This window comes from Bacillus rossius, chromosome 13 (assembly GCF_032445375.1).
Source record: "Bacillus rossius redtenbacheri isolate Brsri chromosome 13, Brsri_v3, whole genome shotgun sequence".
In the NCBI taxonomy this organism is placed as follows: Eukaryota; Metazoa; Arthropoda; class Insecta; order Phasmatodea; family Bacillidae; genus Bacillus; species Bacillus rossius.
In genome coordinates, this window is record NC_086340.1 from 34,778,418 (window position 1) to 34,805,624 (window position 27,207).

Sequence of the window (27,207 nt, forward strand, 5' to 3'; positions counted from 1 at the left end):
CAATAACATGTACTGTGACCCTTTGTGATTTTTTTTTTTTCATTTTGAGTAAAAAAATTAACATTTCCTTGTGTGGTTGAACATGTAAGTAAATAAGTAGCCTGTGTTGTTTTTTAATAAATATATTGCAAGTAAGTATAAATTGTTTAATTAAAATAGCTCAGCAGTGCGTATAAAACATCATGAACTCCACCGTTCAGTTGTGCGGCTACCCGGCTACCTTGACACTGCCGCTAAGTGGCGACGCAGCTGTCAGTGGCTGGGCTGGCACTGCTTGGCAAGAAAGGAAAATCTAAAAATAAACCAGAGAGAGAGAGATAAAGAGGGGTGGAAGGAGGAGAGGGTGTGGTGGCCATGCAGTAGTGTTTATGGTTCTCCCTCCGTCTCTCATTGTTGTAAATGTTTCTTGCACTGGCACCGTATAGAATAATCACCTCTGTCTTGGTAGGTTTTTTGTGATGCAACTGTGTTTAAACATTGTTTTGGTGTGAGATTTCCCACACTTTCTACTGCAACATTCCATGACAAAACTGCTATAAAGAGCATTATTTTTTTTTATAGTAGGAACTGATAAAAAAACTGAGCACCGTGGTGCCGTCTATTCTCTCTTGGGAAAGAAAACTGGTAAAAAAAAAATACATTAGGTGCGAAGGTAAACACAAGATTAAATAAAAGTAATCTTGGGCCATCAAGAATGAAAAGGGGAGAAACAAATAACTGGTGCCATATTATACGACAATACGCTGAGACATTGACCATAAAGACTTCATTTGTATTTTACTGGAGACAAGATACATGGTGCGACAATATTCAGAATTTCAAAACCAGAATCAAAAATTGTTTTGTTCCGATATTTATAATTTATTTGCATTATAAATTATAACATCATTAAATGGTAAATATTTACAATCGCGGTAGATGCCAAAAATAATGCTAAAAATCCGAAAATACTTTTATTCTATGCACTTTCACTTCCTCTTTTCAAATCAACCGGCGGAGATAAGAAATTCCAAATACTTTAGGAGATATCGAATTTTTTAATTTTGCAATACAAGACCTGTGGAACCATTCGAGCGACGCCATTATTGTTATTTTGCCGTGTGTTCGTGAATACGCGAATCGTCAATGCGTAATTATTAAAATGGTTGATTAGGTCAGGTCAGTTACATTATGAATACTTTCAAACTAAGCCGACATTAAAAATAATGTGAATTAATTTTAATTATTCGTTAGTTTTAAATTATTTATAATGTAACTGACCTTACCTAACAAACCCGTAACAAAGGATGTACAGTAACAACTCACGTAATTTTTTTTGTTACTTATTACTTGCGCAACAATATCAAAATAACAAATAAGACTTTAAAATTAGAAACGTTAAAAACTCACGTAAGTTGGAGGCGGTAATTAAACACCGTTTTAAACAATAATTGAACTAAATAATCACGTATTAGTTCATTTGAATTCTGGCCTATCACGAACAATCACGTGACGACATTATCCAATAAAAAAAAAATACTCGTACGTAAACAAGAAACAATGGTGCAGTCACGCACGCCACAGGAATGCGCTGGTTTTGTGCTGAAATTTAAAAATTCGATATCTCCTAAAGTATTTGGAATTTCTAATCTCCGCCGCTTTTAATGAAAAGAGGAAGTTGAAGAGCATATAATAAAGGTATTTTCAGATGTTTAGCATTTTTTTTGGCATATACCGCGACTCTACATATGATGAAATTAAAAAATTCGATATCTCCTAAAGTATTTGGAATTTCTTACCTCCGCCGGTTGTTTTGAAAAGAGGAAGTGAAAGGGCACAGAATAAAAGTATTTTCGGATTTTTAGCATTTTTTTTGGCATCTACCGCGATTGTAAATATTTACCCATTAAATAAATAAAATTAATAAATTAGAATAATTATTCATCAGCATATTTATTGATTTTCAATATTAATTAAAATTTATTTCAATTTTTTTTGCTAAATTAAATGATTATTTTATGCATACACTTATATTAATATTGAAGATTGAGTATTTATTTCAATTTTTTAATTTGATTGTATTTATACTTTATCAATCATATTTATATCACTCCAGTCCTCCAATAATTTACATGCAAAATTAAAGCTAGTTTTTTTATTACACCAAGTAAATATAACTTCTAAAATGCGTACATAAGTACCAGCACCTTTTTTATTTTTATTTTTTTCCATATTTGATATTAATAATTATTTAAAATACTTTTACTTTTAAAAAAATTAATATTCGATTGTAAAAAAGCATGTATGAGTATTTGTTAAAATATGTTTTTTTTTTAACCATTTTAAACAATGTTTTGAAAAAAATTTCCTACTCTTGTTATTTGATATTTGGAATAACAGGCGATTTGCCTAAAGTCATTTCACCTAAAAGCCTTTTGCCTAACGTCGAATTGCCTGACGGCAATTTGCCTAACAGCGTTTTGCTTAAAATGTTACTATGATGACAAAACCTCGTTTTGCCTATCCTAACCTAACGGCATTTTGCCTAACAGCGAATTGCCTAATGGCGTTTTGCCTAAAAGAGGAAAGCCTAACAGCAAATTGCCTAATGGTGATTAGCCTAATGGTGTTTTCCCTAACGGCGTTTTGCCTAACGGCAATTTTCCTAACAGCGTTTTGCCTAAAGGCATTTTGCCTAAAATTAGGCAAAATGCCTTTAGGCAAAACGACACATGCCCTGATATTTGTATTCAAATTTGTTACTAACTAAAAGACTGATGTTGGCACAGGCCTAGTGATAGCATTCCATCAAGGGTTACGTTAGTGTACATACTTGGTTTTATCCTTGGAAGTTATTAATCAGCAGTGGCGCACCTGGAGGGGCTCTGGCACCTGGAGCGGGATTGTGGATTGTCATCCATCATATTGGATTGTGACATCGCGGTGGCCATCTTGGATGACCTTGGCTGTGACCTGTGGCCTTGACGCCAGCTGTCATTTTGGATGCCGCATCCACCATATTAGATTCCGCCATATTGGATTCTGGAATATTCCGCCATTATTTTATCTAAAATTTTAGGCCATTTTGTTTTCTAAAATTTTCTGCCATTTTGAATCATTATATTGCCTGCCATATAGAAAATCTGTAATTATTATCCAAAAAGTCATTGCTTGAAGTCATTTTTTATGCCTAGTTATTTTTAGTTATGGTGGATATGAGGGGGGTTGGGGTGATTGCCCCTATCGCTCCGCTTATGAAATTGCCACTGGTAATCAGCCAAAATAAGAGATGTCACTCGTGTGCAAACTAAAAAAATGCAAGGCAGGTGAAGTTGAGCTGGTTGATATAACCCTTCCATCATCAGTAGTATATAGCGTCACTGCCCTCTGATGGAACAACAGACAGTAACAGTTGCCACGTTTTACCAGGTACAGTCTTATTTATCCACGGAGTCTCAAACATCGTAAAAGAAATTCATCAAAATATATTTTCAACTCAACTCCGAAAATACCTGGACCGCTACCCATTTTTTTAAGATCATGAGCCTTCAACAACAGCAGCAGTAAATTTTATGATGGACCTAGCAGTAGTAATAGCTGAAATAACACAGAAAAAAGGTTAAAGTATAATTTATTGGTACTTTTACTTTTTGTTAGTTTCGGCAAACAAAAGAATATACCACCGAACATGAGTACTGAAGTTCTCAACTTGCATACATTAAAATTTACAACATTTGAAATTACTAAAAATATATAAATATCAAAATTTTTAACCTTCTTTACATTAAAAAAAAATATCTGGCCAGATTTTTTGGATTATTTAAATTACTGATATGACTACAAGGTAATATATGTATGCACAAATTCAAATACATGTATAAATTTTATATTTAAAAAAATATATATATTTTTTTACAATAGTTATATACGAAGCCTTTTTGCTACTATTCCTTTAAAACGTTCCAACTTAAAGTCAGTCTGGTTGGGGCAGCCTACGCACAAAAAAAAATGTTTGTCACAACTTTAAAAAATTTTAACTTTCAAAAAAAAAAACCACAGTTTGTTCCACGAAAGTTTGTGGCCCGGACTTCACGTTTCTTAAGGTACTGACGGACTGGTCATCGTTAAATCACTTGCACCACGCTATATTATTTCTTTAAATCGCAGTCACTAAAGTTCTACCAGCTAGTTACTTACATGGCAAATCGCTGGCCGGCACGCTAGTGATGCGTGAGGGCGTAAACTTGCGACACGCAATGTTACTACTGCAGGTTCCAAGTACCCAGTTGCTTGGCTGCTACACAGACGGACCTCGTGGCAGTAGAAACACCTCGCTTTCTGTGTAACAAGAATTCGGTGCTACAATCTACGAATTGCAGTCCACTGACAAATTCAGTGAAGATTTGCACACTACTTGCCATTACCGCATAGTGCTTTTTGGGGAAATATAAATTACGTCTGTAAAGATTTCACGGCAACACTTTTCAATAAGCACTGTCCTTACGTTAAACACGCGGTTAAACGTACAGTACACCCGGACTTATGCACGTCAAGTCGTTAATATTTTGCATGATGTTTTCTGTGCGAGCTCTGGTTTCACCACCGGCCGAGCCAAGAGTCTTCTTTTCACCTGTCCGCGGCTTAGACGCCGCAGCGCGCGATTGTAGCGCACCGAAGAAAATAATTCCAGTCTTTCACTTTCTCACACTTCTTTAGGCATACCTAAGTATGTGTGTGTGTGTGTGTGTGTGTGTGTGTGTGTGTGTGTGTGTGTGTGTGTGTGTGTGTGTGTGTGTGTGTGTGTGTGTGTGTGTGTGTGTGTGTGTGTGTGTGTGTGTGTGTGTGTGTGTGTGTGTGTGTGTGTGTGTGTGTGTGTGTGTGTGTGTGTGTGTGTGTGTGTGTGTGTGTGTGTGTGTGTGTGTGTGTGTGTGTGTGTGTGTGTGTGTGTGTGTGTGTGTGTGTGTGTGTGTGTGTGTGTGTGTGTGTGTGTGTGTGTGTGTGTGTGTGTGTGTGTGTGTGTGTGTGTGTGTGTGTGTGTGTGTGTGTGTGTGTGTGTGTGTGTGTGTGTGTGTATATGCTGCCCATGGAAAATATAAAATAATACTTAAAACTGGTACTATTAAAAAAATAATTTAAAACTTAAAAAAATATATATGCATTAACATCTCAGAGTCTATAGAATGTTCTCGTTGGTACGGCGATCATGTTGCCAACCTGATAGTCTCAAAGAACCATAATACCATTAAATTAAATTGTGGCAAATACATAAAATAAATTATTATAAAACTTAACTTAAAAATTAACCTGAACAGTTGTTTTATTTGCGAGATCAGTGGCACTGGCCACAATAGGCAATAAAGTTTTATTAATATTGACAGTTTACAATTGATCAAAAATAAATTAATATGTGTTATGTTTATATTCTGGGCTTAATTTTTATAGATATATTTTTTAAGAATTTTTGTGAGGTATAAGATTAAAATTTTTTAAAATGGTTTGTGCTTCAGTTTTTTTTTATTTAGCTCGTAAACTATTGATTATTAAATGTAATTTTAATGGTGCAAAAAATTTGCTTTATTGAAATAATGCTTAGCTATCTTAAACTTGAAATACACTCTAGGTTTGAATTAAAATCAGTGAGTATACTTTGAAAATTGGGTTTTGACTTGAAATTAGTAAAATACAGGAACAAACTCTACCTAGTTTTAGTTTAAAACCTTTTGTTTTGCTGTTTTGTGCAGGGAGCAGTTTCCGTGTGAAACAATCCAAATCCTCAACGAACATTGTGACGAAGTTTGGTTCTGTCGATTCTCACCAGATGGCTTGCAACTTGCCACTGGATCAAAAGATACAACAGTCATCATATGGGATGTAGATCCGGTGAGTAATCACTCTAGATAGATAGGTACTTCTTTATTTTTTACCCATGTGTACGAGCTGAGATACTTAGCATTATTTTTGGTGCTTGTTAAATGGTCCCAAAACTGACATACAATGATAATGGTAAATTGTTAAATAATGGCAGTATTTGTAAAAATAATGATAATAATAATAATAATTTAATGAGAAACTACTGGAGAATTTTCTTGGAGTGGGTTTATTAACATTTCCACTTTCAAGCCAATATAATTTGTAGACAACTAACAAGCTGAGAATGATTCTTAATGCACAATGGTGGTCATTACTTCAAAACTTCAATTGCAACTTTATGTGATGTATTGGAATTTTTTTAAATTTTATTTTTGTTTTATCACTATTCACCATAACAATAATTGGTCCGTACGTATCGCTATAGCCTGAGCCATATTGGCTAAATCAAGTGAATGCACATTGGAGTCGGTACACCCCTAGTTGGATCATACTGTAACAGGGTTGTAACAGCCCTTTTATTTCCTTAAAAAGTATTAATTCAAAGTTTTATTGCTTAAGGAACTTAAAATTCCTTAAGTTTTATTATGGATCCGGTAAAACTCCTTAATAAGCATACAATTCTAGTTGCAGTCTTTTGTTTTGGTCTCTTGTCAGCAAGCATTGTTCCAGACAATCACTTTGTGAGTGTTTTACAATGCTGTTTAGCTCCAAAAATTTTCTTTGTGCCTGTGTTTCTTTAATCAATTGAAGCGTTGACTTATTACAAATTAAATTTTTTGATAATTATAGTTTTACTTAGAACTGTGCTGATGCTGATTGGTAGAAGCCATTTTGCGTATATTTATTTGAATGAGCATTTCTGTAGATTCACAATATGCTTGTTAATTTTCAGCCGGTATTATTAAAATATAAAAGTTTATGCCATAACCTAAAAATCTACGAGTACCTTTTTTACTTTTTGTAGCATACATACTTTGAACTTGTGTTTTAATAAAGTTCTTGAGTTTAATACATTGTAAATAATTATATTACCATCTCTGTAAAGTTAGATAGTAACAAAAACTTGTTTACTTAGAGCATGGCTGCAACTACAAACAATGGAAAACACCAACTGCTTGAACTGCAAAGAAATGTTCGTAATATCGTGATGGAGATATTTTTTAGTTGACTTACGACAAGGTTTAAAAGTATAATTTTTAAAAAATAATGCAAAAGTTTAAGGCTTCACATAACTTAATTATCTTTACTGTTTTCCATGCAAAGTGACCACATGAAATGCACTTCCGTATTAATGTTTGATACCGTGAATTTTCGCAGCCACGCCCGTTATGTTGGTATTGTAATTCCCATTCTTGTAATGTATACATGTTCAAAATATTGCAATAATGTATTTTTTAAATTATTTTTTAAACTTCTTGTTTCATAACTCAATATATTTCATAGTTAGGTACCTATTATTAAACTATTTTATTTTATTACAATTTAAATAATTAAATTCTGCAGTCTCCATTTGTAAAGTCTTGTTTCATGAAGCAACTAACGGATTGTAACAAACAATTGAAAACAACCTTAAAATACAAGTTAAAAAAAAAAGACGTTATAAACTGAAAACTGAGAATTTTTGTTTTGTGACTAGACTAAACACAGTCATACTGTTGCGGATATCAGATTTAGAGATGTTAATGCACATAAGTAATTTCTGTATAACAGAAATTGTCATTTTGCTGCAAAGTACCTTAGTGTACCTCCTACTAGTGTTAAATCTGAGATACTTTTCAGCACATGTAGAATTGTTTTAGACGTTCTAAATAAAAATCTAGGACTTCTGTGATTAATGCTAGTTTAGTTAAATGTTTTTTTTAAAGTGAGCCAATGAATTGCTTTGTATATTGTGTTGAATTGTTTATTGCAAAATGTTTAATGACAGCGAACTTTAGGAAACACTCACTTGTTTTTTGTACTTATATTACTGCCGGTTAAAAAAAAAAAAAAAAAAAAAAAACATTCAGTTCATCTAGGTTATCTTCCATTTTAATTATGTTTTGCTTACTAAAACTAAAATACGTGAGCATTTGCATTGCATGCTTTTCTGAGAATGAGATATTTTGGTTATATTAGAACATTTTTTAAAAAAAATTTTTTAATCAAAATGTGTTTTTCCTCGTTTCGGTTCAGAATCTGTTGAATCGGAATATAGGCGTATCAGCATATTGGAAAAATTTGGTTAATCGGTACAACTCCAGTTGGTATGAACCAGCAGTAAGGTTGTTGGACAATTCAATTCGATTCAATAGGTTTTTATTGTGACATTTTGTACACTTTACAGTTTTTGGTTATTGCAACAGGGCACTCGAGCACTCAGTGCTCTTTTACATAATTTAATTTGACGTATATTTACATTTCTGATATGGTTATTGTTAGAACATGATTTGTTATTAAAGGAAAATTTAAAAAAAAACCTTTATCAATGTCTTTCGGAGCCTCTTTTGGCACAATGTCTATACCTGAAACACATTGACACTATATACATAGGAACAGATTGTCCTTGGCTGTACGTGCGACGACGCGTGGTGTGCAGGAGACGCTGACCTGCAGGCACCGCAGGACGATAGACGGCCACTCGTACGGCGTGGCCTACATCAGCTGGAGCCCCGACGGCAAGTACCTGTGCGCCTGCGGGCCCGAGGACTGCCCCGAGATGTGGGTGTGGAAGGTGGACACGGGGGAGCTGCAGGTGAAGGTCGCCCACTCCTCCGAGGACTCGCTCACCGCCTGCTCCTGGCACCGCGACGGCAAGAAGTTCGTCACCGGCGGCATCCGGGGCCAGTTCTACCAGTGTGTAAGCATTCCCGATCATCTCGCCCGTTCTGCTCCGTGCGTTCCTGTACCAGTGTGCAAGCATTCCGATCTTGCTCGTTCCACCATCAGCGGGATTCCGTGCGCTCCTGTACCAGTGTAAATGTTCCACTACCAGTGTGTAGGCATTCCAATCACACAAGTTTCACTACTAGTGTGTAAGCATTCTGATTCTGCAATTTCCACTACCACTGAACAGGCATTCCAATTCCACACATTCTACTACCAGTGTGTATGCATTCTGATTCTATGCGTTCCACTACCAGTGAATAGGCATTCCAATCCCACACATTCTTCTACCAGTGTGTAAGCATTCTGATTCTATGCGTTCCACTACCAGTGAATAGGCATTCCAAACACTCATGTTCTACTTCCAGTGTGTAAGCATAATAAACATAATATTTGGTAATGAACTTCACGAGAGCAGCAGCGAACATTGTTGCCAAACGCTTCACATTCGAAATGACACAAAACAACATTTTTAACAAATAAACCAAAGTACTTGGTTTTAAATTATTAAGCCATAAATTTCTGTTCCTTTCAGAAACCTCAGAGCGGTTTTAAGTTTTTGCAGTTTGGTCATCATGTATGATTAAAAGTAAATTACTGGAATTGAGTCTGGAATAAGATGTTTGTTTTTATTTCCATTATTTGTTACTTATCATTTGTCCTTATGTATCAATAGTATCAATATTTTTTGGGAACTTTAAATAATTTGGACTACTGATGGTTTATGGAATGGATAAGTAAATGGTAAATATTGTAAATATTTTTTTTCTGTATAACAAGTTATGTAAGTGAATTAATTTGAATAGTATTCCTCCCGATCCCAATCTCCCAAAAATCCATTATATTTCCTGATCAAATTCCATCCCGAAGAAAAAATGTCATTTCCGTCTACCTCTACTAGAGGTGGTGTGTGTGTGTCAAACGTTTTACGGCTATACAGGCATGTTCTCTATGCCGTTCTCTTAGCACCAAAGATGTGAAAATCGAATGTAAGGCTTGTGCCGGAAATTAGGTATTTCGACACTTTTTTTTTTAATTTTTATTATAATTTTAAAACATTTTTGTAAATTTAATTTTTTCTTTATAACTTGGTTACTATTGGGTTACTTTGTTAGGCTGGTGTACTCTATGTAGTTAAACTTTGTGCCAGTAGACTGAGGCACCTTTTCTCAGGGACCTATCTGATCTTTTTCAAATCTAAGACATCGTTGGCAGCCCGTTTGACATTTCTCCCGCTTGCAGTCACGTCCCTGGCCTGTAACATTACTTCCCTGCATGACCAAAACTGCATACAGCAGCTCTGGACGAGTTGTTACTATTTCTCAGAGACCAGCTTACCATAGCTTTTACCGTCACGCATACGTCTTAGGTTCTCTCCTCGAAAGTCACGGCTAGGACGCTCGTTCCCAGCCTCGTTGCACCCCCCACCCCTCCCATCTCCCTCTTGGTTCTACGAATTTAGCCCAGGATCATTGTCCTCTAGTGAACCCCGCCAAGCGTTGGCCATTTTCAAAGCCGACTTACCATAGAAAAAAAATATGTGCAAGTATGGACCACACACTACATCTAGCGGCGGACATAGTAACTTCTTCTCTTGAGGCCAGCTCGTGAAGCTGACCCCCGCGACATCTGGTGGCAACCTTGCCAACCTCACAGCTACCTTCCCCTGTAGGCCGCCAGAGAGCAGCACCCGACTGCGGCTTTAGCCCCAGGCTATAGCAAAAGTCTCGGGCGAGTCGATTCTTTTTTATTTCAGACACCCCTCAACAGGTAGCGCTAAAGTCGGCCAGTGCTACCAACTTTGAGATTTCAGTCAGAGTTTTTTTTTTATGATTCCCACTCGGGGAACTTCGGAACCTTTTGGTCCGGACGCCCCAGTCTCCCCCTCCACTTTTGATTGAAAATTTACTTTTAATTAAGAGACACGGCTCTTCGCCAGACACTTCGCGTCGCGATTCCAGACGGACTGTTTGTGATTACCAGCGGATCGACGAGATGCACTACAAGACTTCCATCTGGCCGCAACCGACAATGTAGTCGATTAGACAAGGGATGCGATCCCTGTAAATTAATTTATGTAGTTTAGTCCGTCTGCACAGTAATCAACATAGTAGTTATTTTCTTTTAAATAATTTCTTTTTGAAATGGTGGAAACGTCCGCGTCACCGCGTATTCGCGAGCTCCAGATCCGGATTGGCGACACATCAGAATATAGAAGCCAACTTTCCTGTCTGGTGAGTTACGATCCACAACATTTCCCCAACCTCCCCTTACCTTTTGCGGGCATTCTCTGCCCAGTTTGTTAACTGTCTGTGTACTAGTTCTGATCAGTTTTGATTCGGACTGTTCGCAGACAGGCTCCAAGAGCCGGACGCCGAATTGGCATTTTCACCACCCTTCCTCAGCAACACACAGGCGCCCTGGCATCATGTTCATAACTGATCTCCGGGAAGCGAAGCACCGACCTTTGGTGCTACTGTATCTATTAACCTTTTTTGAACTTTCTTAAATCACGCCTTCAGAGGAAGTTCCTCAGATAAACATCATTTCTGGACTTTAAGAATATATACTGGGATGGTTTAAACATATTTGTAATTTTTTTATTGGTTTATGTATTTGTTTTAATGAAACCCTTTTATAATCTGATTTAGGGCCGGCCCATACTTTTTTCTTTCTGAATATACCTAAGAGCTCTTTAAGTACGTAATTGATATTGTATGTTAATATTTTTTCATATTTGTTATAAGTTTTCTAAGTACTAATTATATTCAGACGGAATCACACCTTGTTTCTGTTCATTTCTTATATCCTTGTGAAACCTAAAAGATCCCCAGCACAGGCTAGAGAGAAGGAGAGTCCAATGTCATCTGCTGTGGAAGCAACTTATGTGTGAGTGTGGATAGAGAGAAATCCAAGCCAATTGCAGCAGCACGCAGGAGCCCTAAGACTCGGACTAGCCTGTTCGAGCCTTGCTCTAGTGAAGACCTGACCTTCCAACACATCTATAACGTAGCTAAGGAATATGGTCGTGTGTATTTTTATATGATGATAACATCAGTTGCGTTACTGTTTGTGTAGTTGCAGAAAAATTGTTTTGATGCCATTCGTTTTGTTTACCTTCAGGATCTGGAAGGCAACATCATCGACTCGTGGGAAGGGGTTCGAGTGAACTGCCTCTGGTGTCGCAGCGACGGCAGAACTGTGCTGGCGGCCGATACGCACCATCGCGTCCGTTCGTATAACTTCGAGGGTCTCACGGATACCAACATGTGAGTGCTTTACAGAAGTCTACAAGGCTTCTATATGCAGATAAGCTTTGTATTATTTGTATCATTGCAGTTTCTTATGTGTAGTATTAGCACAATTCAACATATGGGGTGGCTACAGATGAGGAAAACAGGGAAAAGCTAATGTAAAATTGGAATTCTTAAGGATGTTTTTTTTATGGAGCTAGGAATGTTTAGGTTTTTTAATGTAAAATGGGAAATTTTGATAGAAAGACAAGGTAGCATAATCTGTATGATTGACATTGTGAACTACCGACCATATTAGCAAAATTGGAACTCCTCATTAAATTGTTTTTGTTTCACTGTTAGCACGTGCATGATTGGCTACCCGTTTGTGACAAAATCGCTGCCGTTAACAGCATCAGTGTGTAGTATGTTTTGTACGAATGCTGTGATATATTTTTAACCATGCTTTAAAGAGTTGGTAGAAGCCAATTAGGGAATATTGCAAGTTTTGTGGTTGATGCTTCTAGGGCATAATATTATAAAACTTTGAAAATTTAGAAATTTTCTCTGGAAACTATGGAAATCACAGAAAATATTATATTAGACATTTGATTATTACTGTTAAATTTCACCTTTAATTTGCAACAGATGCTGTTGATGCGTGGCTATAAATCCAGAGTAAAACATGATCATTTGTAACTGCACAAATGATCATCGAAGATTTGCAGCTGGAGGAAAAAAGCAATAATTATCTCGCATCCATAGTTGAACAAAATGGAAAGTATACTACTGGCTGGTTACTCCTGCTCTGTTGCATTTTAATTTCCTTGTCTTCTTCAGCTCTTTCAGTTGTTCATCACTTGAAAACAATGTTAACTTTCTATGTGAGAAGTAGTGATTGCCCAGCTCAGGACCTACATTGTAGATTCTCTTTACTATCGTGAACATTAGCTCTAAGGCTGGTCCAGGTTTGTAGTCATCACCGCAGAGAGATTAACATCTGCAGCTGTGCACTAAGCGTGGCGATTGTGTGGTTGTTTTTCCAATGTCTTCTGATGCCTGGATGTGAAGCTACCATTTTCCTTGGAATAAGGGAATATATCACTGCCTCGGCCGAAAAACCAAGAACCCAACACCTTTGCCACGAGTCCAGACCAACAAAGTTGGTAATTTGTAATGGGGAGAATTGAAAAAAGAATTAATCGAGCATGAAATAAGTTCAAGTAGAGAGTCAGAAACAACATGTAAAAAATAAACTGTTATCTTTCCGTTAGAATTATTCAAATAACTGTGTACTTTATAAAGATTTTGTTTGAATAAGAAACATAACACATTTGTTTAAAAAAAGTGCTTTAAACTAGGGTGAATGGAAACAGTCTCTTAAAATAATCTTTATACTTTGTTAAAATCTGTACCAATATAATTGATAGCGATTTTTATTGTAATTTGAATCTAAAGATTGTTTGAGCAGAATTTTACTGTTCACCCTACTGTTTATTTTCACCCTGTTTTACGTTGTCTATAAGACATGCCCTTTTATTTTTTTATTTATTTATTTAAAATTGTGACATGCCCACCGACAGTCGTTAGACTTGGGTGGCGGGCACGGCAATTAATTACACGTGGACAAACATGGACTCCCTCCCCGGCGGCGCCGTAGCGAATGAAACCGAACCAGGAGTGAGTTGAGAATGTTGCCTGCACTGCCAGCCTGCAGGAGGACCACCCGGTGATGGCGTTCTCGGTGAACAAGGACGACCGGCTGGCGCTGCTGAACGTCGCCACGCAGGGCGTGCACCTCTGGGACCTGCGGGACAGGTGCCTGGTGCGCAAGTTCCAGGGCGTCACGCAGGGCCACTTCACCATCCACAGCTGCTTCGGGGGCGTCGACCAGAACTTCGTGGCTTCCGGCAGCGAGGGTGCGTGTCCGCCTGTGCTTCCTCCTCGCGTGATGGTGGGGGGAACCAGTAGAGGAGGTAGAAACGACCCAGCAGTGATGCTACGGAATTCTTGTAGCGCTGCTTGTGTTTGTCTGCGCCTCGGTTTTCGTAACGGCTAACGATTGATGCTACCGTATTCCTTTTATTTTAATTAAAATATCTACTTTTTATTTATTTGTTTGGAAAAGAGTTATTGATTTTTGCAATCATCTTTATAAGTAATCATTCATTTTTATGTGAATAGTGTGATTGAAAATGTAAGAAAAAGACGTATAGACTTAAGAGGTTATCTTTATAAGTTTAATTAATTCTTGGTATGTGAACACTGTGATTTTAAATTTCATAAGGACTTATAAACTTGTGAGATAGACTTTATAAGTGTAATTTATGTTTGATCAGAGTGTTTTTTTTCCTTCCATTTTATTCAGCCTAAAAATAATAAAAAGGCAGAATCAGATAAAGGATATTACCAAAGGGAATGTGGGGATAAATCAGCATAAAAGGCACCTAAAAATGCCAGTGAATGGATGTGAGCATACAGGATGCGGGAAAGGGCATTTTTTTCATTTGAGATTATACCAGCATCCTTACTATTCTCAATTATTCCCTCTTGTTTAGTAAAAATATGCTAATAATTGGACTCCAAGCTTTTTATTTTTTAATGCTTAGGTTTACCAGGATAAAAATGAAAATTAATAATCTATAGTTAAAATAATCCATAGAAAATATTACAGGAAGTGATGTTCGGATATAAGGGATTTAGTATCGGTATGAGCTGGTATTCACAATTTGCTGAATTTCAATGTAATGGTTTACAACCAATACCTAAATAATCTTACACATTGAAAAAGTACAAAAATATCTGTAATCAATCAGTGAAGTTTCAACTATAATACTGATGCCATTCCCTAAGAGAAGTACATTTGGTGCTTCAAAAAATTGTGTGCAAGTTTCCATCAAGTTTATTCTATTTTTTAAAGTGTTTTATGAAGGTACTAAATGGAAAAAAAATTCAACTTTATTTGAAATTTATTTAGAAATTATATAAATGAACTGTGATTACTAGAGACATGCATATTTCGCGATTGCGATAAAACGAATTTTTACGCGAATTTGAGTACATTTTTAAGAATAACGTGAATTTCTCACATTTTGGATAATAACGTGAAATCCTTGAATTTTCGGCGAACAGTCAGAACATTTTCCTCATTCTAACACGGCAATTCAATTTGTAAATACAGTAACAAACGTGAAACAACAAAAAACCAAAGATAACTACCCACACAGTGTATTTTATAACATGAAAAGTTGCTTTTATTTCTAAACATGTAACAATTTAAGCCTAGGCGTGTAAAAGTCCGAGTAATTACAGCAGGAGACAATCTAAAATGTACTAGGGAAAAACGTAAACTCACGAATATAGAAACGTAACGGAAATGACGGAAATATTACGTGGCTGATCGTAACATTGTAAGTGCTGATACTGTATTTGTCACAACTTAGCCGAAATACTGGTACGAGACATGAACTTCACAAGATAAAATGAGTGGAATCTTGGTAACTGTTTTATACGTATTATATAATTTCGGAAGTATTATACTGTTGACGCATATTTTTTGAACTAACCATTTATTTGTGGGGATCGTAAATAATTATTAATAGTATCAAGACATCAAGATGAACGTAAACTTGAACATGTCACGGCAGCGAGTAAGCGGGTGCGTATACCAATAAACTGGTATTAGAACTGGACAAAACTGGTACACGGGAGGTGGAGCTTATATTTTTTTCCGCTAAGCTCGCTTCTATTGGCTGGCTGCTGATGGAAGGTCACGAGTCTGGGCGGAGCATTGAATGAGTTATACTGCGCATGCGCAGCTCAGAGAACAGACGCCGCAGGCCGCACTGTAACAACAGATGATCGAGTACAATGACCTTTCTCCGCGCAAGGCGCGCAATTGACGGTAAATTTTCATCAATTTGCGCCCCTTTTTTATTTATTTTTACTGTGTAATGTAGCCCGTTCTGAACGCTGCAGGATGCGACTGTATTTTAATTAACTTTAACGTATTTCTTACTTTTCCCTTTATTTACACTTTCCCGCTTTTTACACTTTTTTACTTTGTCCCCATGAAAAGTGCAAATAAGGGGTTTTGCTGTATTTTGATATTCGGCTCGCCTGGACAGTCGATTATCACGGTGTTTACAGCAGGTTGTTTCTCGAAGCATTGTTCTCTTATATAGTCTTTAGCGTTGTTTGTCCATTGCGTCCATTTTTATTAACCAAATACCAAATTTAAAATGCAAACACGGTGACGATTCGTAACATTCTGTTGTGCGCAAGTTAAAGTTTAACGGGTCGAATTTTGTTACAGATAGTTTTCAACGTCTGTGAAATAAATTAAAGGTGTACAATTTAAAGGTCGGCTAAAACATTAGGCCTATTAAAATGCCTAAAGTGCCGGTAACTGCAAAACAGCGAGCCTCTGAATTTTCTCAACACGGACTTTATGCTAGTGATTCAACCACACTTTTTTGTCGTCACTGTAATGTCACCGTCTCTTGGGATAGGAAAGACTCATGTGAAAAACATGTAGGCAGTGAAAAACACAAGAAGCGTCTCTCTTCATTGCAAGGCTCATCTAGTGCGCCTGAACGCCAGTCGTCAATATCTTCAGCGTTTCAGACAGCAAAAAATAATGTCCAAAAAGACAAAAAGTTGGAATTTATAAAGGAAACAGCAGAGACCTTTATAAAGGCAAATATACCCCTTGAAAAGCTTGATGATCCTAATATCAGGGCATGGCTGAACAAATACATCGAAGGTGCTGGAGACATGCCACTTGCGAGAACAGTCCGTGAGAAATATGTAGGGGACATAGCCAAATGCAGAATTGAAGATGCCAAAACTGCATTAAAGGACAAAAAAATTGACATACTGTGCGACGAAACAACAGATAAAATGGGTAGGTGTGTATTTGTTGTTTTATTTAGAATTCTGAATCTTCAACAGGATAAACCAGAAATATTTGTTGCAGGAGTTCACTTTCTTGAAGCTGCTAATGCCACAAACTGTGTGAGGGCAATTTTAGATTCACTCAAAATGTACAATGTACAGTATGGTGATGTGCTCTCAGTAGTAACCGATGCTGCTCGTTATATGACCAAGGCTGTTAGTACTCTCGAAGTAATCCTTGGAGGCCAGTTAACGCATGTCCAGTGCTGGGCACATAAGTTAAATCTTGTTGGCAATGTCTGGGTGAAAGAGTTGCCTGAGTTGAACAATGCTATGAGCAAAATAAAAAATGTGTTCAACAACACCAGGAAAAGAAGGCACCTGTATGCTAGCTTTCTTGAAGAAAAGCATGGAGAGAAACGTCCATTGTTCCCACTTCCTGTTGTTACTAGATGGAATTCCTGGTTCAACAGCGTTTTTTATGTAGCAGACTACATACATGACATTGTTGATTTCTGCAAAACAGATGAACTAAAGGCAACACAAAATTCAGGGGTTGAGTTTCTGTGTTCACTCACAGAAAATGACATTTCTCTCATTCTTTGTCAAGCTGTCTTTGTGAAAGAGCATGCCAAGAGCCTTGTAGAGCTAATACAGAAACTTGAAGGTTCTTTGTATCCAACTATATGGGGACTTGCAAGGTATAAAAAAAAAATTTGAAAACATCACTCGTGGCATTTATTTTGAGGCAACTAGTAGAGCTTTGTCTAACATGCCCCCCGCTAAAGCTGCTGAAGCTAAAGTGTCCATCACAAGAACAGCAACACAAGCCCTTTCCAAACTGAACTCTCTCATGACAACTGACCCAAGTAGAAAGAGATTTGAAGCAATTCAAATTTTTAGTCAGGAAAGTTTGTTGCTTGCTAAATTAAACCCAGAAATGGTGCAGAAACTGAAAACTGTCCATAGTCTCTACTCCATAAGCACTGAAGAATTAACAGCTGGTTTTGGTCAGCTTCAGGACATTGTTACAAAACAAATGGAAACAGACAATTCAGTGGACGTAGTGAAGTCATTGAATGTAGTAAAGCTGTCACAGCCATTGTTTGCTTCCAGCTGCCTTGAAGCCATCTGGATGCCTTCTGCAAACGTTGACTGTGAACGATTTTTGTCCTCATATAACACAGTCTTAACAGACCGCAGGACAAATTTAAGTGAGGCTAATTTGTGTATCATGGCTACTTTTGCTTTCGAGAGCTAAAGTTTGAGGATTTTGTTCCATGTGTTTATGTCACTATTTTAGAGACTTCATATTTATTCTTGCTGGTTTAGGTACTAAAATATTTTCAATTACTGTATGTAAAAAGTGATGTGTAAATTCGATTGTAAATTACTGCTGCTAGTGCAACTGTACAATGCAAGAATGTGTCCAAAATTTCAAGGTATGCTTAGCTTAATTTTTTAAATTTATAGTGCTAAAACTATTTAAAAAATAACACCGCTTTTGATGTATGATAACACCACTTTTAAGGGTAAATAACAACGAATTTTGCTATAAAATAAACCCCAAAACTGCATGTCTCTAGTGATTACATGTTACAATTGGTGAAACCATACTTCATTACAAAGTGACACAATTATGGTCCCTTCATGTTTGTATATTAAGTTTGAGTATATTGCTTTATGTATTTAATGATTTATTTCATGGAAGTGTGGGCAAATAATATTGTGCTTATATTGTGAAAGATTGATGCATCAATGACAGAGAAAAAAATTGTTGCATGTTTTTAACTTCAGTTCTACATACATGTACTACTATCAGGCTGGGAATGTGACAACTAGGGCCTTTTCTGACACAGGTACAGATACAGATACCCTGATACCATCCAGGTACCAGATACTTCAACCAACATTTTTCATTTCTGGCCACATTTTATAAATAAGATGTTGAAACAAATATTTTTTTATTTTATTTAATTACTATATTTACGTAAATATAATGATATGATTTTTACCAAAATTGTGGAAAATAAAAGTGGGGTTCACATTATACAGTAGAATCCCGCCGATGCGACCCCCTCTGATGCGGCCATTCCGTTTATACGACCGTTTTTTGAGAAACCGTGAAAAATTTGAGCATAGAAAGTCGAAAATTTGAGTAAAATCGGCTGAAAAACAAGTCTGTTACACTTTGTTGGGCACTATGTGTTCACGTTTATCTTGGCGACAGCTGTACTGTAAGCAGGCAGGCATACAAAAGACATCTAAAAATTAGTGATGGATTTTCGATACTTCAATACTTCGATACTAGTGGTGCACCGATGCGGATACCGATGAATCGTAATCGTAGATTATGGATACTTACCGATTAATCGTAATCGGCGATTATCTTAACGATTACTTTGCCAATTATTTACTTCCCGGCGTAATTAAGTAGGTTTTTACCGTGTAATATTTTGTTACACATTTTAGGACGAAATACCGTAATATTTGTATATACAGTATTACAAAATTCATCTAACTCCGTCATATCATAATTACAGATATTTCGTTAAGTTTAATAAATCTCATTGCCTCCAACAATAAAAAATACATTTTTCCTACACGTTTATTTACGTTTCGTCTTTTGTTTCTTTAGTGGCCTTGTTCATTATCTATAGCCAGAGACATAAAATAGATGGCACGCAATCTAAATACCACAAACAGTTGCAGTGGATTCTATGACAATCGATCTTTTCGAGTCGTAGTAGCGGTTCAAAATCATGGTCCCGATACCTTCTAGAGTTTATCACTGCATTTTACCAACTCGTTATAGGTGTCTTTGGTAACATTATCTGTTGTTGTGTTATTTGTACATGACGTGAAAAGTGAATAAGTATTTATAATTTTATATATTCAGTCAACATAAATAAAATAACATGTGCTAGAATTGGTTTTTAGTCATTTATATATAATTATAGTGAGATGGCGAGTAGGGAGAAAAAAAGTGAAGTGTGGAAACATTTTTCTATAAACTCAAGTGAACAAAATAAAGCAGCATGTTTACATTGTTAAACGGTAATTTCTTGATGCAACCTTATGTGATAGTCGATAATAATGCTAGTTTTCCGCAACAAAAACTTACCCATTGTAAATTACAATTATTAGACTGTAGTTCAAGTTGTTTACAATAACAAATATTTAAATAGAAGTTAATTTAATTTACACTTTGCAATGACTTAATAGTGTATTTTATATATTTTTATACTGTTATTATAACTGTATTCTCAATTTTACCTAATCTTGTTATTAAAATCACATGGGAATAAAAATTTTTGTGTGCATTATTACACTTAAAAAAATTTCATTATAATCGGTAACTGAATTGGTATCTGCCGATTATTGCTCTCATAATCGGTAATCGAATCGGTAATCGGTAAAGTCATATCGGTGCACCACTACTCGATACCTTGGATACTTGACGGTATCGCAAAATATTGAGTATCGAAACTGTAAGTTCGATACATTTTTTCGATACTGGAAAGTTTGTTCATTTGTATTGAATTAAGTTTGGAGTCGCCATCGTACAAAATACAACTACAGTAGAACCTCGATAATACGTTCCCGTTTCATACATTTTCCCGTGTCATACGCAGATTAATTTTGGTCCCGACGAAAGTACTATTATATTTACAATGGTGTACTTTCCCGGAACATACACTTATAAAATCATTAATTTCCCATTTCATACGTTTTTACGGAGCAGAAAAGTCCTAAAATTCACAAATTTTTTTGTTGGATATATTTCTCCTGATAAATTACCTTTTAATTAATGCTTTTATTTTGAAAAAACGTTCATTGTTTACCTTTGCAAATGTAAGAAAATCACTTTATCGCACCATAGATATGATAGTATCAGGAAGACTGTGCACTTTGCTAGTAGCATCTATGGCCAGCACCAAGCAAGACTAGTGGCGCAAACTAGCAATGATTATGAAAATGGTGCACGCGCTTTACCAAGGCACGGATCTTATATTTTGTGCATTCATTAATCTTTGAACTGAATATACCCGTTTGTTATTGTTTTCTTACGATCTGATTGTTTTGTATTTTACGTTTCTCAAGTTAAAATTTTATTGAAAATTGTTCTGTTGCATTAAGTTGTTTGTAAAATGAAAAAAACAAGGAAAAATTTCTGATTAATTTATTTTTACAATGGCCTAATTTTTTTATTTCTAATTTAGGCTTGGTGACTTTTCCCCCCCTCCAAGAAAGGACTTAAAACATTTTGTAAGGCCACTGTTTCTCATGTCAGCTTTACTTGATTATGGACTGTATTTTACATTTCTGGTGGTTTTATTATATGTATATATAATGATGAATTCATATCTTTCATTAATATAATGCAGTTATTTACACATTATGTATTTAAGTTTAATCTGACATTGTGCTGGTATGATAGATTTAATTTATATAGTTTAAAACTAATTTATGTTATTTGTAATAATTATTGTTACATAATGGGAAAATATTTTTCCCTGGAGTATCGAAAGTGTGGTATCGTCCCACCTCTACTAAAAATAGATACCACCCCTCTAGACTGTCCACGCGGCAGTGTCTAGCCGAGCTCGGAGCGTCCACTATGGCACGAAAAGCCGTCTCAGCTTTCATGTTATCTTACCCGCCCGCACGAAAAGCCACTGTGGTAGCTTCTGCGCGAGCGTAAGAAACTCGTCCGGCCAGGCTGGCAGTAGCGGCGGCGTGACGTTGACGTGACGCTTACCTCTCCCATCCCCTGCTAATTCTTCAAGGCTCATCTCTCCCAGAGCCACAAACCATGTAAAAACACCCTCCCTCCCTTTCCCATCTAACATTTCAACACATTCCCTCTGCGTGAGAAACTGTCAGCATCCTCCTCCCCTCCCACACCGCGTGCGGCAAAAGCCAGGTTGTATAGTCCATTCTCTGTAAAATTAATATTTTTATGGGCTTATACGACTGTCCTTCGCCGTTAATAAATACTTTATAAGTTTAAGTTATTGTGATACAATTTGTTTATTAGTCACACAGCAGTTTCTGCTGAAAAATCACTAATACCTTGAATTTTATTGAATAGAAAAATTTAGCAGGGCCCTAAATATATATTTATTTTACTGCATAGTTACTTTTCCATCTGCATTCCAACGTGTTTTTTCTTCTTTTTTTTTTACGCTGTGAAGGGTTGTGGAAAAGATAATTGCTTGAGCTGTCAAAATAAACATCGCTGATGGCAAGGGCGACAGCGCATCCTGTCGGTCTGTCGCTGTGATTATCTACTCCAAAAACATGTCTCAGCATTTCAGGATAGCATTGTTCTTATATCTTTCTATTATAGACGAATGTTTTCTACTTGATCCACACAAGTTCCTTCACCACGTTTTGAATGAAAATAACAACCAGCGCTAGCATAGCCGAACTCGCGTGACGTGAATTCACTTAGCGTGAGTATTTATCAGAACCCATTGTTCGGGGTATGCGAGTCCGAGGTGTAATATGAATTTAAAAAGTTGTCTTTTTTACACCATAGACTACACTAGAGTCCCGTTATAGCGAGGTGTCACGGTTCCGAGTTTGATCCTCGCTATAACCGTGTCCTCGCTATAACCGTGTCCTCGCTATAACCGAATTGGACAAATTTTGGCCCCCAAAAAATAAAAATTAACCGAAAATAGCATAAAATTGTGTTTAAACCTGTATAATTGGAAAATAACAGGTTATATTAACGAAATCTTAATTTCTGTAAGCAGATGTGTGAATTCTCTTTAAAACGATACCCCATAAGTACGGATGCGATCACCTATTGAGTCAAAATAACCAGAATACCCTACCACGCCACGTAAGTATAGCATCTCAGCCCGCGGCCGATGCAGCATTGTGCTACTATCTATCGTCGACGCGGGCTGTCTGCTGGCGGCCATGTTGGTTCGGGATGTTGCTAGTGACAAGAGTCTAGCGACAGCAATGCTACCTTCCTGCAACTGGCCGCAAATGCCGATCATTTGCGAAGTTAGCCGATCGGGAGCGCCTACCCCCTGGATGTTTTTTATTTTTAAGCGTGCGTTTTTTCTCTCCAGTATAAAAATGCCACATAGACTATTTAGTGGATGGTTGGTTATATTAGGTAAGTATAGCTACATGAAAATTACTGTAAAATCATTTTATGGTTGCTTAGCAAATAACTTTTTAATATGTAGCTATCCAGCGCTAGGAAACAGTTTACATGATTTCACAGTACACCAATCCCTCACTTAGCACGACTAATTCGTTCCTAAAAATGTTCGTGTTAATCGAAATCGCGTATTCTGAAGCATTAGTCCCCATAAATATAAGGCTAAATTATTTAATGTGTTCCAAGATGTGTAGGGAAGTAATCTTTACATAATATAAATGTGTAGAATAATACTTGAAAATGCATATGTCATATCATTTATCTTTTTAAGCCTACCACCGAATACGTTAGATAAAGAAAACATGGCACAGTGTAACGGGAGATAAGTGGTAACATATTTACCGTCAGTCAGCAGGTTGGCTTGCCCCCCCAGGCGTGACCTTCAACACGCGCGCGCGTCTGTCTGCCTGCTGTTGCAAGCAGCTGGATCCTTTGTTATTACGTTTAAAACTTAACAAAATTAAAACACTTATATGAAATTAAGAACCGGTTTTATATAACTTTAAAACACACAGCCATATGTAAACATTTAATTTGTTATGCACACCTCTTATAAAAGCGGCTATGTAAACAAATCAGTTAACAGATAAACAGATTTAGATTTTCCCTAGAGCACAAACATAACATTAAAATACGGGTACACTCCCTATTTAACGCGGTTGTCGGGGGACATAACTTTTACCCGCGTTGTTGCATAACCGCGATGTTTCGATGTGACCAAGGTCAAAAGGCATAAAACACCGCCTGTGTTCTAATAGGTCGGCAAGCACTCACAGTATAGACGGCCCGCCTTTGTGCGGACTTTGCATCCGCAGTTTCCACTAAACACGGGTGAAAAAATAAAAATAATAAATTTTAAAGATAAATATTAAATGTTGAATTGTTTTTATTTTTCCGCTTGCCGCGCACAGTTTGTCGCACGGCCTACGAGCGCGCCACACGCCGCCATACACATGTGCGGCACACAAGCTGCTGCTGCCAGTCTCGTGGTGTTAGCCACAGTATCTGCTTCGTCAGTGTCCGTAACAAAGTAAGTGCAGTGTGTGCGGTTACACACAATTCTGTGGTCAAAGTCTTCTAAAAAGAAAGGCCGTAGTGATACTTCAAACCGAATATGAATCGCAAAGTACCGAGTTTGATTGACAAAATAAAAATTCTAGATTTACTTACAGATAGCTTGTCTTTTGTAGAAGCAGGCCGCAGATACAGGAAAAAAACGATTCTAGCATTCGTACAATAAAAAATAAAGAATCGTCTATCGTGTCAAGTGGTTAAACTTTATTATCCATGCTTACAGTAAATTATAAATGGTCACATGTGGGAAACAAAAATTGCGCCAATTTAATTTTAGCGCAATCAGTGACGCCGTATTAAAAACCGTGTTAAACTTTGTCTTTACTTATTTCACCAAACGCTGTGTCGAGTTGCTGAGTGTGTGTGTGGTTCGGATCGGCAAGTGTTATATTCCCCAGCCTCTGTTTAAAGGTCGGGAGACCGCTACACATAAACATTTCCGGGACTTGTTTACTACCTCACGGCAAAAGTGGTACAGTATGGTTCACGTAAATATTGGACCACTGGGAATTCCTGGGCAAAGATTAAAAATACGCTAGCCGATTTACTTTACTATTTAATGTTAAAACATTATACCAAAGTAAAAATATGAACTTGTATAATACAATGAATTACCCAATAATATTACGTCTGTAGGTTTAAGTTGTAACAAAACATTTGTATACAGATGTCCAGTAAAGTACAAATTAAGATTCTGGAGTGGAATTTTAAACACCGGACTACCTGATTTAGCCTTGTACGCAGCGACGCTGCTCAGTCAAGTGACTCATGCTCTGCCTGTGTGCTGCGTGAACACATTCCCTCCCCCACTCCCCCTGGTGTTTCTGCCCGCTCTAATCTCTACCTCTCTCCATGTTCTCCCTACCCAGCGCTTGCCGACAACCAAGCCTATCCAACATCAATCCCCAGCCGAGTCACGCTGGACAATGTCGCTGGATGGTGGGCTTTATCAGGTCCCCTGTCCGATGCTTCATTTGTGAGATAAAGCGACGTTAAGAACTAGTGTTTCAGAAAATATCACTGGGCTGGATTGGACCATAATTTGAAAACCCTACAAGATAGAGGAATAATGTACGGAGATATCTTGTTTAGAATTTTACTGCGGACATTTTCTACGCCTAGGCTTTTTTCTGCCCGATGCTTAGTTTGTTAGTTACAACGCAAAATTATCCTAATCGGCTGTCAACCATTTATTCCATTATTATTATTCATTTCTGACTGGGGGACATGGTTTGACCCGCGATATACCCGATTCTGCGATCAATCGGGGCGCGATATACCGGGAGTTTACTGTACAATATGTACATATACAAAACATAAAAGTTAGTTAAATATTTTCTGGGGTGAAATTAACACTATCATCTTGCTTTTTTTTAAAAAACGTGTCCAATTTCATCTGCTTTGGTTTCTGTACGGTACGGCCTGGTCTGCAGCCGGGCATCAACGGTAGGGCCTGGTCTGCGGCCGGGCATCAACAGTACGGCCCGGTGTTTGTTTATCTGCGTGCGCATCTCTTTCCCCTCGCATTCCAAACCACTCTTCCCCCCTCGAATTACATACCTGTCGTTGCGTCGTTTTCGAGATTTTTTTTAGCCTGTGGCGATTTCGTGCTAACTGAAATTTACAGACGTGCTATTCGAGACTAGGGCAGTAAAATTTACATCGTGCTAACTGAATTCGCATTAATTGAAGACGTGCTATGCGAGGGATTGGTGTATCTTTAATGTAACTATCCTAACCAAATCAACCGTCCACAAAGTTTTAAAGTATTTATAATGTAGCTAACCTAACCTAATTGACCATTAGTTATCATGTCCTTACCTGAAAATTACAATTTAATTAATAAATAAAAATATACTTTTATTTGCATTCATTATTCAAAAATATTTATTACTTTTGAAATGTTACGTGATCGTATTTATTTTTACAAGTACAAAAAAAAGTTCGTACCTGCCGGGATTCGAACCGTCAACCTTACGTTTAAATGATAGCACCGCTGAGCGCTCAGCCACGAGGCCATATTTGATAATTGGAAGTTTCAGATGACATATACATATATGATTGTGCCGCCGGCCCCGGAACGAGCCTGAGCGGTGCGGCAGCCGGCCCCGGAACGAGCGTAAGCGGTGCGGCAGTTGCAGGAAGGTAGCATTGCTGTCGCTAGACTCTTCTGTGCTAGTGTAGTGCGACGATTTAATTCCTTACAAAAAAGCAGGAGTGCGGCTGCGGCAACGCACGTACGCCTCAAACGTAATAGTCGCTGGAAAACTATACTTATTTTCATTTAAAGAAACCTGTTTATTTTTTTAGAAAATAAATTCGGAATTTAACTCAAACCATCACCACCCCTTTCCTGGACAGATACCCCAACAACTGACCGAAACAAAAGTTACAAGAAAACTGCCCTAGCGATTCGGAAATAAATACTGTAGTGCCTACTAGAGGTGTAAAAGTAAAGAAAAAATGCGTACTCGTATGTATTCGTTACTATAACAATTAGTACTCGTTACTATTGTTACGTTACACGTTACTTCTGATACCGCATAACATGCTATGTTATGTTGCAGCAACGAATCCAGTCGTATTGCGTACACGTACAGTATGACGTCGCGTAAATAATAATAAATAGAATATAAACAATTAACAATATTTGATAGTTAATAGTTTTTGTTAACCAAGAAACAATTAAATCTCATTAGAGCGGCTTTTTCATATTATCTCTTTTAAGATAACAACCAAAAAAAAACGTGAAAATACGCGATTATAAAAACAAAAACATACATATTTCTAATTTGTAAAAAACACTTTCTAACGTTGTTTCTGTTCCAATCTCAAACTTTGTCTACACACGGCACAGATAACTAACGAAAGTTCGATAAAAGAAAGAAAGGATGGGATTCAATTTTTAAAGCCACGCACTTAGGTGGTGACTGCACGGCTGAAGAATGTGACAGGCGTCAACGGCAAGATGTCTAGTGGCGAGTGAGAGGGGTGGAGATAAAGCAGACAAATAACAAAAGCGCGCTTCAAGCTATCACACCGTAAATTCCTCAAAAATACCTCGTTATAGCCGTGTTCTCGCTATTACCGTGCTCGCTATAA

The 27,207-nt window shown here is 37.1% G+C and overlaps 1 protein-coding gene across 1 annotated transcript in view; it reads left to right on the top strand.

Moving 5' to 3' along the window:
* Positions 1 to 27,207, top strand: part of LOC134538444 (WD repeat-containing protein 26) — a 103,435-nt gene that overhangs the window by 59,207 nt on the left and 17,021 nt on the right. Inside the window, exons 7-10 of the mRNA XM_063379771.1 lie at positions 5,721 to 5,859; positions 8,429 to 8,689; positions 11,839 to 11,984; positions 13,659 to 13,867. Coding sequence (XP_063235841.1) covers positions 5,721 to 5,859; positions 8,429 to 8,689; positions 11,839 to 11,984; positions 13,659 to 13,867 — 755 coding nt within the window. The remainder of the gene's footprint in view (positions 1 to 5,720; positions 5,860 to 8,428; positions 8,690 to 11,838; positions 11,985 to 13,658; positions 13,868 to 27,207) is intronic.